The 16,635-nt window shown below is 44.1% G+C and overlaps 7 protein-coding genes across 7 annotated transcripts; 1 reads left to right on the top strand and 6 right to left on the bottom strand.

The window, feature by feature from the left end:
- Positions 1 to 56: 56 nt before the first annotated feature.
- L199_003555 (uncharacterized protein) lies at positions 57 to 2,148 on the bottom strand (the record flags this gene model as incomplete). The annotated part of the gene is made up of 8 exons (XM_064889285.1): positions 57 to 194; positions 386 to 744; positions 831 to 954; positions 1,019 to 1,119; positions 1,200 to 1,288; positions 1,359 to 1,684; positions 1,786 to 1,851; positions 1,921 to 2,148. 8 exons carry the CDS (start codon positions 2,146 to 2,148, stop codon positions 57 to 59), a joined length of 1,431 nt encoding a protein of 476 aa, XP_064745357.1.
- A 1,305-nt stretch (positions 2,149 to 3,453) lies between these two features.
- L199_003556 (uncharacterized protein) lies at positions 3,454 to 5,781 on the bottom strand (the record flags this gene model as incomplete). The annotated part of the gene is made up of 2 exons (XM_064889286.1): positions 3,454 to 5,582; positions 5,700 to 5,781. The coding sequence occupies 2 exons, from the start codon at positions 5,779 to 5,781 to the stop codon at positions 3,454 to 3,456; spliced, it is 2,211 nt and encodes a 736-aa protein (XP_064745358.1).
- Positions 5,782 to 6,979: 1,198 nt separating this feature from the next.
- L199_003557 (uncharacterized protein) lies at positions 6,980 to 9,150 on the bottom strand (the record flags this gene model as incomplete). Its single annotated transcript, XM_064889287.1, has 2 exons — positions 6,980 to 8,805; positions 8,871 to 9,150. 2 exons carry the CDS (start codon positions 9,148 to 9,150, stop codon positions 6,980 to 6,982), a joined length of 2,106 nt encoding a protein of 701 aa, XP_064745359.1.
- Positions 9,151 to 10,393: 1,243 nt separating this feature from the next.
- On the bottom strand, positions 10,394 to 11,608 carry L199_003558 (uncharacterized protein; the record flags this gene model as incomplete). The annotated part of the gene is made up of 4 exons (XM_064889288.1): positions 10,394 to 10,464; positions 10,547 to 11,164; positions 11,243 to 11,446; positions 11,539 to 11,608. 4 exons carry the CDS (start codon positions 11,606 to 11,608, stop codon positions 10,394 to 10,396), a joined length of 963 nt encoding a protein of 320 aa, XP_064745360.1.
- Positions 11,609 to 12,777: 1,169 nt separating this feature from the next.
- On the bottom strand, positions 12,778 to 13,621 carry L199_003559 (glycine cleavage system H protein; the record flags this gene model as incomplete). Its single annotated transcript, XM_064889289.1, has 4 exons — positions 12,778 to 12,869; positions 13,035 to 13,166; positions 13,292 to 13,438; positions 13,513 to 13,621. The coding sequence occupies 4 exons, from the start codon at positions 13,619 to 13,621 to the stop codon at positions 12,778 to 12,780; spliced, it is 480 nt and encodes a 159-aa protein (XP_064745361.1).
- A 734-nt stretch (positions 13,622 to 14,355) lies between these two features.
- L199_003560 (uncharacterized protein) lies at positions 14,356 to 15,175 on the top strand (the record flags this gene model as incomplete). Its single annotated transcript, XM_064889290.1, has 3 exons — positions 14,356 to 14,390; positions 14,471 to 14,541; positions 14,625 to 15,175. The coding sequence occupies 3 exons, from the start codon at positions 14,356 to 14,358 to the stop codon at positions 15,173 to 15,175; spliced, it is 657 nt and encodes a 218-aa protein (XP_064745362.1).
- Positions 15,176 to 15,548: 373 nt separating this feature from the next.
- On the bottom strand, positions 15,549 to 16,593 carry L199_003561 (uncharacterized protein; the record flags this gene model as incomplete). The annotated part of the gene is made up of 3 exons (XM_064889291.1): positions 15,549 to 15,830; positions 15,975 to 16,092; positions 16,172 to 16,593. The coding sequence occupies 3 exons, from the start codon at positions 16,591 to 16,593 to the stop codon at positions 15,549 to 15,551; spliced, it is 822 nt and encodes a 273-aa protein (XP_064745363.1).
- Between the last annotated feature and the right edge of the window lie 42 nt (positions 16,594 to 16,635).

A 16,635-nucleotide genomic window follows, 5' to 3' on the forward strand; every position in this document is an offset into this window, starting at 1 on the left:
GGCATCTCTTGCAATTTCTCTTACTTCCGGCGTGATTGACAAGTTACTGAATTCATCTAAAAATATCTAGGTTGGCCATAACCGTACCAGCTTCGTCCAGGTCCTCCAGGGAAGGTTGGATTACCCATCTGATCTATAGGGGTGTTTCCATAGGCTACGCCTGACTGGCCTCCATAGGTGTAAGGGTGCATGCCCTGTTAGAGGAGAACCGGAAGGTCGAGTCAGCAATCGGACCGTTCATCTTGAAGGACGATATAAATCCAATTATCATTTCCTCAACCACTTCTCCTCAGCACGGTGATCCATTCTGGTGACCAAGTCTGATCACTTTGACGAGATTTGTATATGTTGGTCAAGCCGAGAAGGAGATCATTCATAAACTCACCGGTCCAGCTTGCGCCTCACCCAACTGACCATGATTCCCAGGTATACCTCCCAGCGGTCCACCACCCATCATCCCGCCATTCATCATTCCGGTTTGCATTCCTCCCATACCCATACCCATACCTCCCATACCGTTCATTCCCATCTGATTCATCATCATTGGGTTATTCATCATTCCTCCACCTCCCATTGCCCCTGGCATTCCCAATGCTCCCATACCAGGTTGGACCATGCCCATACCTGCCATACCCATCGATTGAGGTCCCATCATGCCCCCGCCACCTCCTGGCATCATACCTCCTTGCATTGGCATTTGATTCATCATAGAATTTTGCATTCCTCCCATGCCATAAGGTTGTTCTAGTGCATAATCGTTAGTCCTGATATCCGAGCTCCCGAGCTGGATATCGCTAAATAGAGCTGACCTGGCTGAGTGAGACACTCACGATTGTATAGACTCCTTCTCCTCATTCGCCTATCATCATCCGAATCACTATCATTATCAGCCCCGTAGCCGGAGTATCTAGATCCAGATCGTCGGTGGGAGTGAGAGTGAGGAATATCATAGTGCTATGATGACATACTGTCAGCTATGAAACTTAACCGTGGGGCACTCATGGGGGAAGCAGCATACCCTGTCGAAGAGATATTTGGCAGTGGCAGCAGCGTACTGAGCGGCATCTTCGGTATTTGCTCTTGATGATCTAGGTTGAACTCGATCCCATAGACTGAACACTGGCTCATCACAACAAGGGTCGTGTGAGTGTAAGACGAGGACAAGGTTACCATAAATGAAGGAATGGAATCTCGCTCACATTCAGCTACAGCTAGACCGACAAGTCTTTCTCTGTTTTCCTGAGTGGGATTGGCATGATAAGCGGAATAATGATCTCGATCCCAGATTCTATTACAATAAAAGACCTTTATCAGCTCATTCCTTGTCTTCGCCTTCGATTAAACAGCTGATCACTCACAAGTAAGCTTGATAAGCCGCAGCCCCACCCAACGTTTTATTACCGGCATCAGCACCTTCAGCTTGATAATACACTCTTCGATGAGCATCTCGAGCAGCTTCCTCTGACAAATGTCGATTCGCAAAAAAGTTCGTCAAGGTTGAAATCTGTTTCGACAAGAAGTTTGGAGATAACGGAGTGGTCAAAGGGGAATTTGAATCTTGTAAGCCTTCATGTTCACGTTGATACTTATCTTTATGTTTGAGGTATTGATATTCTCTTAAAAGACGTACGATATTGTCGAAAAATGATCTTTCAAGTCTTCCTCCGTTATATTGCGCATTTGCCTGGTGGTGTATTGAAATCGGAAGATGAGAATGGTGAAGGTCATTAGGAAATAGGTATGCTATCAGTTTATGTATTACTCAAAGATTGATTAATCACTTACCAAATCCCATGCTCCCCAAGTAGCTTCGGGTTTATATCCCAGAACCGGTAAGGTATAATCGTATCCCTATTTATCAACACAAATATCACATCGGCTTGAATCGCCACTCTAGTAGTGGTCAAGGGGATCACCTACAAGCTGTCTCCATGCCTGACCATAATTACCCATCCCATTCATCCCCATCCCCATCCCATTCATCATCCCTCCCATACCTGGTTGCATCCCTCCCATTCCATTCATGCCATTCATAGGGTTCATCCCTTGCATTTGCATTTGCTGTTGCATTCTCGGATCCATCATTCCCATCCCACCCATCCCTCCTCCACCCATCATGGGATTAGGCGTTTGGTTGTAGTACTGCATCCTTGTCGCTTGGGCTAACGCTCGTAGGAAGTAGACAAAAGGGGATTGCCAAGGTGAAAATGGACCGGTGAATAAGGGGTAGTAGTATGGTGGAATGTGTGGGTATAACGATGATATGGCGAATTAGTCTCTAGCTTGGTTAAGTTGAGTTGATAAGAGCTGATTTGATATGATTCGATATGAAACTGGGTGGCGATGCGATAGTTGATGGGATGTTGATGGATTGGATGTTGAAGTGTATATGAGATGTTGAGGGTGAGTATTTGCTTCTATTGTGATCTTCGACGAGAGATCAAAGTGTCGGGAAGACAATAAGATCGTCCCTCTGACTAGCAGTGAGTAAGTAGACGCTGTGCGGATAAGTAAATGAGAACGAAGAGGATGTTTCATTGTTGTTGAAAACAGATACAGCACGATCAGGTCAGTGTGGCGTGGTTGTGTCATGCGTGCGTGTGTGCTCCTGATTGATGGTTGACGTGTGTTTCTGGTGTCAGCCTTACTTACTTGCTAGGTTTCCTTTGTTACCATCGGAGTGGGTCAGTGCACCGTCTTAGCGTCTTGAAGATGACGACGAGTCGCGTGAGAGGGTCCTTTGGAAGTGCAGTATTCAGCCATTGCAGTACATTACATGGCTGTGAGCTTGTTAGTGTCATTGTCGTTGAGATTATCATTCACAGCTACAGCACCATGAATGATATACAAATCCACAAAACGATGACTGAACCAAAACACACGGAGTATAGCAGGTGATACTCGTACACGTGTCGATGGCACGGTGTGTCGGATAAACACCATAACGTAACGAACCGTCATTGGCCGATCACTCGCAGTCTAAGATCTTTCAACACCCGAGGGTATTTTCTTACGAGAAGCGGGATCTTGGATAAACATGACGACGTTATCATAAAATCAATTTCATCTCGCATCTCAATTCCCGGAACATGAAGAAGATATTTTCAGATATATCGAGAGGTCATTTCTCCACGAGTAACAAATACCTTCACCATTCCTCATTCCCATCTCCCAAAACGATTGACATCCCATCAACTCGCTTCCCAAATCACAATCCATCAGCAAAATGATAATATGGATCTTGACATACTTTTACGACAAGTACCGAACACGAAACAATAGAGGAGGATTTCAGTGGGATGAAAGAGAAGTGGACTTGATCCACCTACCTTGCAATTACTCTCAGCAAGGTACATAAGCCATAGTTGAACAGCATCAATCGACCCAATATCATCATATAGGAGGAGGTATATTACACAATACCATATCTGGTTTCCCGCCTACGAAACAGCCTTATATCTTCACCTCACTCTTCGGTACTGGCTCCTCACCAGCTTCATTCACATCATCCCTCATCCAAACTGGCATATCATCCATATCAAAAGTTGAAGAATACCTCAACGGACTAGGTGATTTAGGTGATTTGGGAGGTAATGTCGATTTTAGTAGAGAAGGAGGTTTGATCCGTTGAATCTTCTTTGACATGGTCGATATAGTAGATTCACCACTACTGCTACTGGTAGTGATATGATCTTTATGATCCGAGCTGAGGGTAGAAGAGGTAGTAGCTATACATAGATTCGGAGGAGGAGGGAAATTCGGACTAGGATTGGGATTATCACTCTTCGCCAAACTTGGTCCACTACTATTCCTCTTCTCTTTCATTGGCGTTGTACCCACACTCACAACCATGCCATCGGAATCATCAAATCCTTTTGAAATCGAATTAAACGATTTAGATTGTCCATATCCATGTCCATGTCCGGGGACTGTCGACATTCGAGAATGTTTAGATATCAGGGAAGGTGAATAATAACTCGCAGAATTCAATTTAGTATTTACCTCTGTTCTTGAAGGTGAGTATGGATCTCCCACTTCTCCTTCTTCTTCTTCACCTGGAGGGTTCCCAGGAGGGTATTCGTATTGATGTTGACTAGGATAATCATGATCATAGGTATCGATTCTCCCTTGAGCAGGGGCTTGAGGCTGGCTGGATAATCGGAATTCGAATTGACCTTCTCCCGTGGGTGGAGCAGGGAATGAATAAGTAGATGATCTAGTATAAGGTGAAATCATACCATCTCCTATCGCAATGGGAGCAAGAGCAGGAGCAGGGGAAGGTTCAGGTTCAGGGAATTTGATGGATCCCATTGACGGCGTCCTCCCATGCCGTCGTCTAGCTGAAGGGATCGTATTGCCCAGGGAGTTTTCCAGAGGTGGAGGGGAATGAGAGGAATAAGGAAGTGGTAATGGTTGATGTTGCGTATAAGCTGTACAGTCATTAATGATTGATTGGTCGATTGACGGTTTAGGAGTGTACTCGTACTCTATCGGACTGGGGTTGAGGTATGAATTGGCCTCGTTGTGATCCGGGTTAAGGGATTGAATCTGCTCATTATGGTATCCTTGGTTTCGATCATACTGATGATAATTCTGATCTTGAGGCTCATATTGACGATGAGAATGAGGATCATGCTGATTTTCGATGTGATCATACCGACCAGGCTGAATATATTGATCCCTTTCGTAATTACTCTCCTCTTGTGGATACGATCTCCACGAATACACCGATTCTCTCGGAGGCACATAAGTCGAAGCAGGTGATTTAGGGTAATACGATCCAGACTTCCTACCATAAGATCCAGCTTTAAGATCTTCGAGATAACCTGGATCATTTGTCATGTGAGAAACGAACGATCTCCTATGATCCGTTATAGGTCTTTTGACCGATGGCGGAAACCGTAATTGTTCATTCAGACTGTCTGTTGAAGTCGGTATGGGATTATAGGGTATGTAAGTTGATATAGGACGAACCAATCCATTTGCATCGTAGACTGAATAAGGCGAAGGTGATTCAGAATAATCATAGAATGATGATGTAGGTGGATGACCGAAACTTGATATGGTCGTATTTCTTCTGTGTCCTTCTTGTCCCCCAATCGGCTGTGGCACGTAAAATGTATCTCTAGTAACTCGTTCAAACCCATCTGGAAATCCCTCATCGAAGTGACCTTTTCCATGTGTCCTCTGGTAATTCCTGGAATTCTCTTCAGTAGCATGCTTCAAATCACTCAAATAGGCAGTCTTCCTCCATAATCTCTTTTCCTCTCTACCAGAATTCTGCCACATCCTCATTCTTCCCATCCCTTGTCCATCTTCATCGTCTATCCTCAATCCACCAACTATCGCATGATTTGGATTATTTAGATCTCTTGATCTACTTCTATTGAGGGATAATAGACCACTGACCGACGAAGCATTCGATATAGGTCTATGACTATTCCTATTTGAACGAACTTTCATTTTCTTACGTCGTTTCATACAGCTGGGTAAAACCTTTTGACCCTGTTTCCTTGTGAGGCAGTAGAGACATAGGAGGGTGATTATGAATAGGATCGAACCGAATATCAGAAATACTTGAGCTGAGTTAGGAGAGATATAAGTCCAGGTCGAGATCAAATTTGGTAAATTCGACGAGATGAATTGACGAATGATAATTCATAATGTGGAACAAGTTAGTTAGGTTCAAGTCAACTCACTAGAATGAGCTTGAAACCAATCTTCTTCTCGATCACCCGCATTTTTATCATTCGATAAATGAGGTTCTGCTCTTTTCTCCATCTCCATCGATGTTCCGAATCCACCAGGTTCTTGGTATTGTTATTATTTGTTATATGTTACGTCCTAATTTTCACCTCAAACGGTCGACAGTATGTGAAAGTTGAAAGTATGACGATGTGGTATGTATATTGATGAATGAATATCGTAATCGATATCATGGGATTGCTATTATCTCAGTACTCGTTCTCCTTTCTTTCTTTTCCAGATCCTCTCATCCATCCCACCTTACCTTACCATTTGGATATTCTCCAAATCCGGTCTAGGTCATTGTTACCTGCTGTCACCTGTAGGATGAGATGGGACAGGGTGGGACAGTTGATCAAAAGGATAGATTGACAGCTTGTCCTTTCGACATTTATTTAGCCTTTGACCAAAGGCACCCGAACGATTCATTCCCATCGTCCTTTTCATGGTCTGGTCCACACTTGGACCGACAATTGAGGTCAGAGAACAAAGGAAGTCACAGTATGGGCTTCATCGATATTGTATAGAATAAAAGATCAGATAGCTGTAGTACTCTGACTTGTTGCCACATCGTTCATAGCAGGCAGCAAGCACCCCGGGAGTAGCGATAATTGGTATCCAAATGTACGGGGCATGATCACTTACTCTTCATGATTTTCTATCCATCCGACCATGATCGACACTGTCTATCAATCAATCCATCAGTCCATCATTTCATCATGCGATCGATCAACGATAGATCATCGACTCTTGCTTGGCTCTTGACTAAAAGATTTTGGCAGATGATCAAGACTCGTCATTCTACTAGGCAGCGAATCGATCCACTGATTCTCCACTTCGTCCGACTGTCCGGAATAAATACATGGTCCGCATGAAGCATGTCAAACTGCATATTGCATAGTGCATTCTTCATTCACTGCATTGCATTGCATTTTAATCATCTACATCATCAAAAATGCCTTATAACCTATGCCCTATGGAAAAATGAGGATTGTTCGTACTGTACCGTATAAGTACATATGGTATTGTAATATCGCACAGCGTATTCACTTTCTATTGATATATATACAATTTTATTCGTAGAATGGGTCGTAAAAGGTCGGTTCTGATATTACAGTATAGTAGTTATTTGCATTTTCGGTCGTTAAAGAATGATTGACTGAATTCTCCGTGAATTCGTTTGATTGCTTCTTTGGTTTTTCAACAAGAAGCCAAGCCATCCAGACTTGTCCTTTTACCATCCTCTATTCCCATCACCAGCTCTGAATCCTTCAGCTTCCAGGAAAACAGGTAGATAACCTGATCTTCCGTGTCCTTGTCCGTGTCCATGTTCAGTCGATCCATCTCCATCTCCATCTTCTTCCATGTCCATATCCATATCCATATCGACATCTCCATGTCCATTTCCAAAACCATGTCCACTACCCAACAATTCACCCAATCTCATTCCACTTCCAGGAGCAGACAATTGACTATCTCTCCTTCCCATCTCGTCATCAGCAGGTAGAACGGCGGTCGAGTGAAATTCGGGAGTATCCACGGCAGGTGAACAAGGGAACAAAGCAGGTTGGAGATTAGGTGGTTGAGTTGGCCATAAAAGTGTCGGTTCGATTGCCATACTCATCGACATGCGCATTTCGTCCGGTGTAGGTACCTGACTTTGTGAAGGTCTGGTTGGAGTAGCCATCGTAGAGGCTGATCCAGATCCAGAGGGGAACCTCCAATGATCCATAGAAGGATGTACAGCTTGAGGAGTCAAGTTCAACCTCCTTCTCCCTCCCATCGGGGTGATAGTTCCATTCCCAGCAGGAGAATCGAATATCCTTCTTGGTGCAGGCAGACCATCGAATGAGATTGACGGTCCAGCAGCGTCAGGAGTGAACGTAATTGATTTTCTATACTCCAATTTTGGACTGGCCGATCGTCGTCCGGTTGGACCAGGAGCTACAGGCGACGCAGTAGCTAAGTACAGCGCGGTGTGTGATTCAGATAAGGAGGATTGGTGTAAACCCATGAGAGAAGGGGGTCTTTGAGGTTGAGGGTTCCGGATGTTACGAGGTGGTGAAGGTGGTGGTAAAGCAGAATGGGATAAGGCCGATCTATGACCTCGTATTGGCGCTCCAGGCGCTATGGATCCTCTCTTTTTAGAAGTAGATACTGGACTGGGTGTTCGGGGTGGTCGATCAAATTGACTGGTAAATAATCCTGTCGATGGAGGTATCTGATTTCCACTCTGAGACATATGATCATCATCGTCATTCTCGTTATCCGAGACCAAGAAGCTCTTCTCCATTTGTATTATCTCTTCTAGCACATCTCGCATATCTTTACCCATTCCGAAAGGCAATGGATCGGGAGTATGTTTCCTTCCTTTCCTATTTGAAGAAGTCGATTTACTACCTGTACGCGAGTGAGATGGTCTTCTCTTTGATGACGATGTTGATGCTGAAGATACTGGTAAAGCAGGGATAGGGGGTTGTGAAAATTCAGATTGTAACCATTCTTCTTCATCCTCATCTTCCATGATGGCCGCACCAATATTGACATTCCCACCGTATCCATTACCTCCCTTTCTCGAGGACGTACTGGCTGAAGAAGGGTTTCGTGATAGACTACCTCCCAGTCCCCAAGTGGAGGATGACATGGAAGTGATGGAACTTGCTATTGAGGGATTTCTAGAATGGGAATGACCACCGACCAAATCCGGTACAGCTCTCGAAGCGGATGAGGAGACGGACATCATCGTACTGCGACTTGTACTGATCGAACTTGCCAAACTACCTTCTGCTCTCCTTTTCCTTCTCTCCTCTTTACGTTCTTCACGACGAATATCCGCTCGAGCCAGTCGTCGATAATGAGAGGCAGTCCATTCTCCGACATCTTGATTCGACGAGGATGAGGCGATGGATGTTGAAGAAGCTGAGGAGGGATTACGGGAAAGGGATGATGAAATTGCCGATGCGATGGATGGATGTTGTCCATGTTGAGATATGAGTGGTTCTGGATTTTGGGAAGCGGGTTTATAGCATAATGAAGAGAAAGCATCGGATCGAGCACAAGCTGATCAAAATTAATAGGACTAACGTCAGCTTGGATACCATTTAGATGATTATCAGTTGACTCACAGACACTACAGTAGATCCCGCCGTCCTGCGTGGGATTTCCACAGAAACATCGACTCCTTGAGCTTGGACTAGGTGACAAACTACTTTCCGAATCGCTCATTCCTTCTTCTCCATGCTGAGCCTGCTTCGTGAGCATCCTCCCTATCTTACTACTGCTGCTGCTGCTGCTGCTGCCGACGTTGGGGATATTCGTTTGAGATTCGTACAAGGGGTAAGGATTCCGATTGTGTGGATGATCCGGGTGAAAGACAGGTACTGAAGTTTTGAAAGTGGATGGCATCGAAGGCGTAGTAAGGGGTAAGGAGTAGATTGAGGTATGTATGAAACGTTGAAGCTACCTGCGCTTCGATGCTGAGGTCACAAGTGACAGTGACGGTAACGGTTGGTGGCGTCAAAGCGATGCTGTGTGGAATGTTGATGGCCAAAGAAAGACGCGTGATAGAGATGATGGCGATGGCAATGGCGATCACTGATCTACCAATACGAATGTGTTATATTGACACGAGTTGAGAGTACCATCCGATATCGTCTAGCGATCAGTGTATGTGAAGATATAAGATATTGTGAGATGACTTCGCTGATCTGACGAGATGTCGAATTGACTGAATGTCAATATGAAGTAAACAAGATGGCAGTCGAGATTATAATGGACTGAATAGACGTTGAAATGGATGTGGATGGTTCGTTCAACGAGATAAAGGGTAAAGCGAAGAAAGAGATAAACAACCGTCGAAAGCCAAGAGGGTAAACCTTTACAGAAAAAAAAACTCGTTGAACACATCCCCCCCTACACGATCACATCGAAGCCAAGAGTGCGGCAAGGCGAGAGAACAAGATGATCGATTGTTTGGTAAGCAAGAAAGACGCGTCGCGTTCCAATCTCACTCTTTGACGGTAATTTGGTAATTTCAGTAATATACCTCAGGGTAATTAAGCTATAGACCGTGCAACGTGGTTATACAACTCTCCGATCAAGGGCAACTGCGAGGCGTAGATAAACAGATCGTTAGAGAATAGAACGACGCGTCTATTCGAGCACTTGTCGTGCCAAGCAAATTGAAATCCAAATCCAATCCAACTGGCTTGGTCGGATTGGAAAGACCCACTCGTTAGTTGCAAAGTCAATCGAATCATGCTGTGTCATATTCAGAATTCATATCTTTACGTGTCCACCGCGTATTCAGCAGCGTCCACGCAAAAGCCAAGACTCACCAAGCCGAGTCGTGTGTGGGTCGCGGTTGCAACATGAGCTGGATGAGTCGTTACTGGATACTATCTCTAGCAGGCCCCAGATCCACATGCACGAGGACAAACAATTGATTAAAAGTTATGATGATAAGTAATGTTCGGCATAGTAAGGCATTCAATAAAGTCTCGGACGTGGATGTGAATGATGACTCTCTAATGTACTCATCCAATTTTATCACGATCCAAAAGTGGGAGAAGGGATTAAGTCGAGTTGATACTAACATCTCACATTCACTTTAGCGTACTGTGTCTGATCCAGTCTCCATTATAAACCATTATCGGAATCCTCTTCCCCAATGAGTCTTGGTATCCAGATCCCATTTCTCTGAACCACAAACCACTTTGTCTATACGGGTTAACACCATATCTCGGTCTTTTGAAACTGGCATTTTGCAATGCCAGTTCTTGCTGCAGATACCAATCTTCACCTTTTGGTCGTGCATCAATTTCGTCGTACGAGTATACTTCAGGTCTGCTGTCCTCTGCCGCGTATCGGACCACCTTGTCTTGTCGATCAGTCGATTTTCGAGATTGTCTCTTAACCCGTATGACAGTTATGAATTCTCCTCCTGCATCTTCAATTTTCTCTACCTCTTCGGGCTGAGTATCATTACTTATACGTGCCGCTTCCTTGGCCAAACATACACCAGATGCTGATGAAGTCTCTACGGGCGCAGGTGCAGAAGTACCTGCCGTGGACGCAGCACACGGAGCTACGGTCGATTGGAATAATGAGGCCCAAGCACGAGGCCTTTCCGATGATTGCGACACGATCGAAACCGAGGTCTTGGTCTCAGTTTCGCTTGCGGACAGAGGCATTACTGAACCTTGCTTGATTTCTTCTTGATCTGCACTTGGACTTGACTTGACTTTGGCTCCGTGAGGTGGTTTACTTTTCTCAGTGGTTGATTGCTCCTCTTCGGTAGTCGAGATGGATGTGTTTAGTCCCATCTGATGACCTCTATCGTGTGTGGGATGCTCAGAGGCATTCGACTCAGTAATGACGGCAAAGTGATCATCTTGTTGTCCACGTCCGCTGACAGTATCTGTGCATTCACGTGGTTTACAAAGATTAACATTGACCACAAGAATCTTCGCTTTTGCTCGAGAGAACTCGAACTCACCTGAACCGGCGACAGTACCAGTCCACTCGAGTACCTTGGTAGGATCATAATTGAAATTGTCAGATTCTTGCGTCAACTCAGGAGGTGGTCTGATAGTTCTATTTCTGGTGTATGATTCTGCTTCTTGACCCGGTCTGGCCTTGAGCTCTTGGATAAACCATATTTTCCCAAAGGGATCATCTTGATCATCCAGTATGTGCCTGTCTATCATGGCAAACTTTCAATGATCGGAGTTACAACATGTCTGAATCGAGCTTGGGTTAGAAACGATTCACTATGTACTATACTGTACGTACCTTTCGAGGATTGCTCAATCTTGTTGAAGCCATTACCAATACCATCATTTGAATTGTTATATAATGACATCTTTGCATCGATCTTGTATCGTGGGGAGGTACCATATGGTAATTAGGAACGATTATTATCACTCGCTTCAACTCACTTGAGCAACTGATTTGCTCGTATATATACATATGTATAGATTGTAAGTGAAAGATTTTCAGTCAGTACTGTACATATCCTATTCTGATTCTGAGCTGAATATCACCTTCTCCCTTGATCTGTGTCATTTTCTTGTTCAACTCGCGATCTACTATACTGTAGCGTTAGTTTTGTTCGATGCGATGAAAAGAGGGTATAAAGTATTTTTTCGACGATATGTGTTAGAGATACGTTCACCTTTATGACTATCAGTCCTCTGAATGATTGTGCTTGGTGAGTATGTGAAATACGTCGCTGGGTTCGTATGTGTGTTGCACAGGATTCTCGCTCTCGTATTGGCATCGACGAGGCAATATGACAGTTTGGACGATGAAGAAAGGATGAGATGAGTGGAGTATCCTTTGTCTCTTGTCGTTTATCGTTCTTGGAGTTGATAATACTGGAGATATGTTTTCACTGTTTTTTTTTTCATTGCAACTATAACCTTTAGCTGTCATCGTGTACCGTACGAACCAAGTACCACAATCGGATAGATACGTGGTCTGTTCATGGGGTAACAATCAGCTATGTTTAGAAGTAAGTTTTGATATCAAGCTCCGTCGTTCGTGGAATCCCATAGTCAAAGCCCTCGCTGATATTTTATTGTAACCTATCAGTACGAGACTACTTTCAATTTCAGCGAAAAGGCGAAAATCTCCATAATAATGATTTCTTGTTGGATCTCATGAGGATAATAGTCAAGATTTGGATCCTCATCATCGTACTATCAATGTCGGTGGTGACGATAATTTTATTTCTGTATATCTCGAAATTATTCACGGGATTCGAGTAACTTTTTATACTGCCAGATACCAAATTTCAAATATCTGGCTTTTGTCCTAGTTGAGAATCAGTACGTGAATCATGTTAGTCCCCCATCATTTCGTTTCGTCTTTTCGTCATTGAGCAATTTCGAATAATTGAATAACCATGATACTAAATCGTATCAATGTAGATATGAACTCGATAACCAGAAGAACAACGCTTTGCATTCCCAAAAATATGACTTCCTTTCTTTACGTTCGAACAACTCGTATAGCGTATAAGAAATTCGCTTATTGGCCTTCGCAGTGGGCCTTGTAAGCTTCAGCATTCAAGAGAGCTTCGAATTCGGATGGATCGGAGAGTTTGATCTTGGCGAGCCATCCTGCGGACATAGGTCAAGAGTCAGTAACGAGTCCCTATGATAGAAAAGGTAGGTGCGACTGAACCTAGATGTAGGGGTGGATTTTACATGTAGATATAGGTATAGGCGAGATGTGGTGTAGATGATGAAAAACATATATGAAATTGCTAGAAGATAACAACTCACCATTACCTTCTGGAGCCTTGTTCAATAAACCAGGTTGATCCGCCAAAGTCTCATTGATCTCTTCAATCACACCTGATACGGGTGCGTAGATATCTGAAGCTGCTTTGACAGATTCAACGGCACCGATAGAATCTGCAATGAGAGTTGGGACATTAGCGTTGAGCCATCCGCGGATGACTATCTGTACGGTACTCTATATCTTCATATCCCAAGATCGACTCTCCATGCAATCTACACAAGTCGCAATGATGACTCACCACCCTGAGCGACCTCTGCACCTTGTCCAGGCAACTCAACAAAGACAACATCTCCTAAAGCCTTCTGAGCGTAATCTGTAATACCGACTGTACCGATATTAGAGTTTGAGTCGAAAGATACCCATTCGTGATCTGTGGTGTATCGAGCTAGAGATACAAAAAACACATATGTATTCAGTCAGCGTCGACACTATGATATCTGAACAAGGAGAGTTACCCACTAGAGATAAACCTGACGGCTGAGAAACTCATTGCCTTGGCTCTAGCTTGAGGAGCAAGGGCGGTCCTGAGGATGGAAGAAGCTGGTCGAGCGAGTCGGAGGGAGATCATCTTGATTTGCTGTGCTACTGCGTCGAAGTGTAGGGTGTAGAGAAAAGAAAGAAGAGAGATAAGGAGGATGAACCAATGGTATATATGGATTAAGACGTTGGGTTGAGGAATGCTTTGTATTTCCAAGAATTCTGTTGATGGAGACTCCGGATTGGAAAATGGATGGTAGCGCCTGTCTCATTATTGGAAAATCATAACATACGAGTACTACTGTAGTAGCGACAGAGATAAGCCTGATACGGTTACGGACACCTCATTTGATTCCGTTGTGCACAGACCTACGGTAAAGAGATCCATTCATATACTCCATGTATCTTGTCTTATCGTTGGGATGCAGTGAAAGATCATCGTCATGTTGCGTACATGTATGTCCTGCTGATACATATGGCCGACCACGACATTCTGCACAGGAAGTGATGATCCAAAGACATTCATGAATGAACACCCCTCCTTTGAGGTCATGTCAACTGTCGTCATCACCATCACCATCAAGATTGGCAGGTCTTAAAGGCACTTTCACTCTCACTCTCATATCGTCATTGACCATCAATATGGGCAGATGACATGTGGATGACGTCTTGATAATGTGTACTGACAGCCAAGAATGTGTCTATATATACCATCAAGATAACGTACTTGTCGAAGGATCTTCCTCACTAACACTCTATAAATACTTCCTTCCACTCAACTTGACTCAGTCCCATATAAGGTAGACTACTTATAAAGCGATCATCATGGCTCAAAACGAGGACACCAAACTACACACCGAGTAAGTCTACCCATCAGTGTCGGTATATTCAAACATCGAGTCAAATTCTCAAATCCCAGGCTGACCTTGGCCACTACCAGTAGTAGAGAAGAACAGATAGATCACAAACCTACGATCGGTGATAAGGTATCAGGTAGCATCGAGCAAGCTGGTGAGTCCACATGACTATAGATGATTGATCTGGGTTTCAAAGTGTATTATACGATACTGACTTCAAGTTGGTGACATATTTAGTCGGTAAAATCACCAAAAATCCAGACAAGGTCACCGAAGGTCAAGCCAAGAAGAATGGTGATCTAACAGACCAAGCTCACCACGAGCGTGGACATAGACAAGGAGTCGAAGATAAACATTCTCATGATCATATGAAAGAATCATCACACCCATCACCTATCAACCCAAACTCAGAGGGTAACGTCAACACTCAGGCTGAAGGTGCACATCACGGACATGACTCGGTACATGCTTCTGACATCCCTCGTCCACCAGCAACTACCAATCCCTACGTGATAGATCAGTCATCTACTCCCATCGACAATGCTGCTGCGCAAAGAGGTATTTCTCGCCAAGCTACTAATATCCCTTTACCTCCCTCTCACCAAAATTCATTCGCCAACTACACCCCTACCACACGTGGAGAAGGAGGTACACCCTCATCAGGATATCTAGCTCATGGTGGATTGCCTTCAGCGGGTCAAGGTCAGTCGGGTGTAGGGTTAGGTCAAGGTGGAGTGGCTGATAGGAGTCTCTTCCCTCTGGCTCAAACCCAGAATCAGGGTAATTAGACGATACTTGTTTGACCAGTATGGTTGCCTTATGGTTGTTCTTCTGTCCGTGCGATGGCGAACTCATTCTTTAATCTTTTTCTATTGGGAATAGCTTGTTTGTATATAAACGTAGTGTTATGAGGTGACGATGATAATGAACAAGAACATGCATATATGGTATGACACAAAAAAACAGAAATTTACATTGTATATCCGTGAAAGCGAGAAAAGGTGATAATCGAAAGGTCAAATGGTAAAGAGAGTCAAATCAAGTTTACTTGATAAACCTATGATCAAGCAAGACATACAGATGTCAGTCAGTAAAGATTCCCTTTCTTTTCCCATAGATATCGAAGCATAACTTTTGACAAGATAGAACTCTGAGTTGAACTCACCTATTCATGAATTTCTTGTGGAACTCTGACCTCAACAGATCATTAACAAACTCCGTTTTCTTCGGTTTATCATTCAAACCCGAAGCTTGATTTTTGAAAATCAAATCATCGTCCCATCTCCTCTTCACCGTGAAGCTCCCTGCTGTGGTTGTGGACCCTAGAGTAGAAGAAGGTGAGGAAGGCGATTGACCAAGGGCAGCTTGAAGGTTGAGTAAAGGGTTTCCAAGAGCGATTTCAGCTTCGCGGGATTGAGCGGATGAAGCGGCATTTTCTGCTTCCTATATTATGGAAATGGAAATTGAACACCTGTTAGCGATTGATGGATTGATGTTGTTTTTACAGGTATGAGTAGAAACGGGGTATATATATGGTGTTCACAACTCGATTGGAATGATAATCCTCAAAAGGTAGATCCCACTTACGAGTCTCGCTTTCTCCTCTGCTCTTTCCTGCTTGATCTTCGCCAATTCAGCCATCAACGCCGCTGTATCATCTTCGTCGTCCGAATCGTCATCCGAATCATCGTCGTCGTCGTCATCACTATGATCGTAATATCACAACTTCATCAGCCAACAGATACAACAAAGATAGAATTATATGACATGAAAGTTACACTCACTCATCAACCTGTGTCGCATCTCCGTTAACCTCCTTCCCTTTCCCTTTATCTTTAATTTCCTCTTCATCACTCTCGTCATCCTTATCCAACTCAGCAGCCTCTTCCAACACTTTCCGTCGTTTAGCCGCTACTTCATCTTCCTCCGTTTGGGTACTGCCATTCTCTATCCTCAATGCTCCCTCGATAGGTGGTAAAGGTGGTAAACCCTGAGCCTTTCTTTTCTTCTCCAATGCATTCCTCTCTGCTGCTGCCAGTTCAGCTTTTAGATCTCTTCGAGCCACATCAGAGCTGTTTGTCTGACCGGGTTGACGGAATTTCAATTTGGTATGTGAGGCGAGGGCGAGCTTGGATATTTGCTGAGAACCTGCTTTGGTTTCTCGGCCCTGGGTTGGGTTCCAAGTGGGTCGATGGGCTTGGGACATTGTGTATAGGGTTGGGGATACAGTGGGACTTGTTGTTTGAGT

This window comes from Kwoniella botswanensis, chromosome 1, assembly GCF_036426115.1.
Source record: "Kwoniella botswanensis chromosome 1, complete sequence".
NCBI lineage: Eukaryota > Fungi > Basidiomycota > Tremellomycetes > Tremellales > Cryptococcaceae > Kwoniella > Kwoniella botswanensis.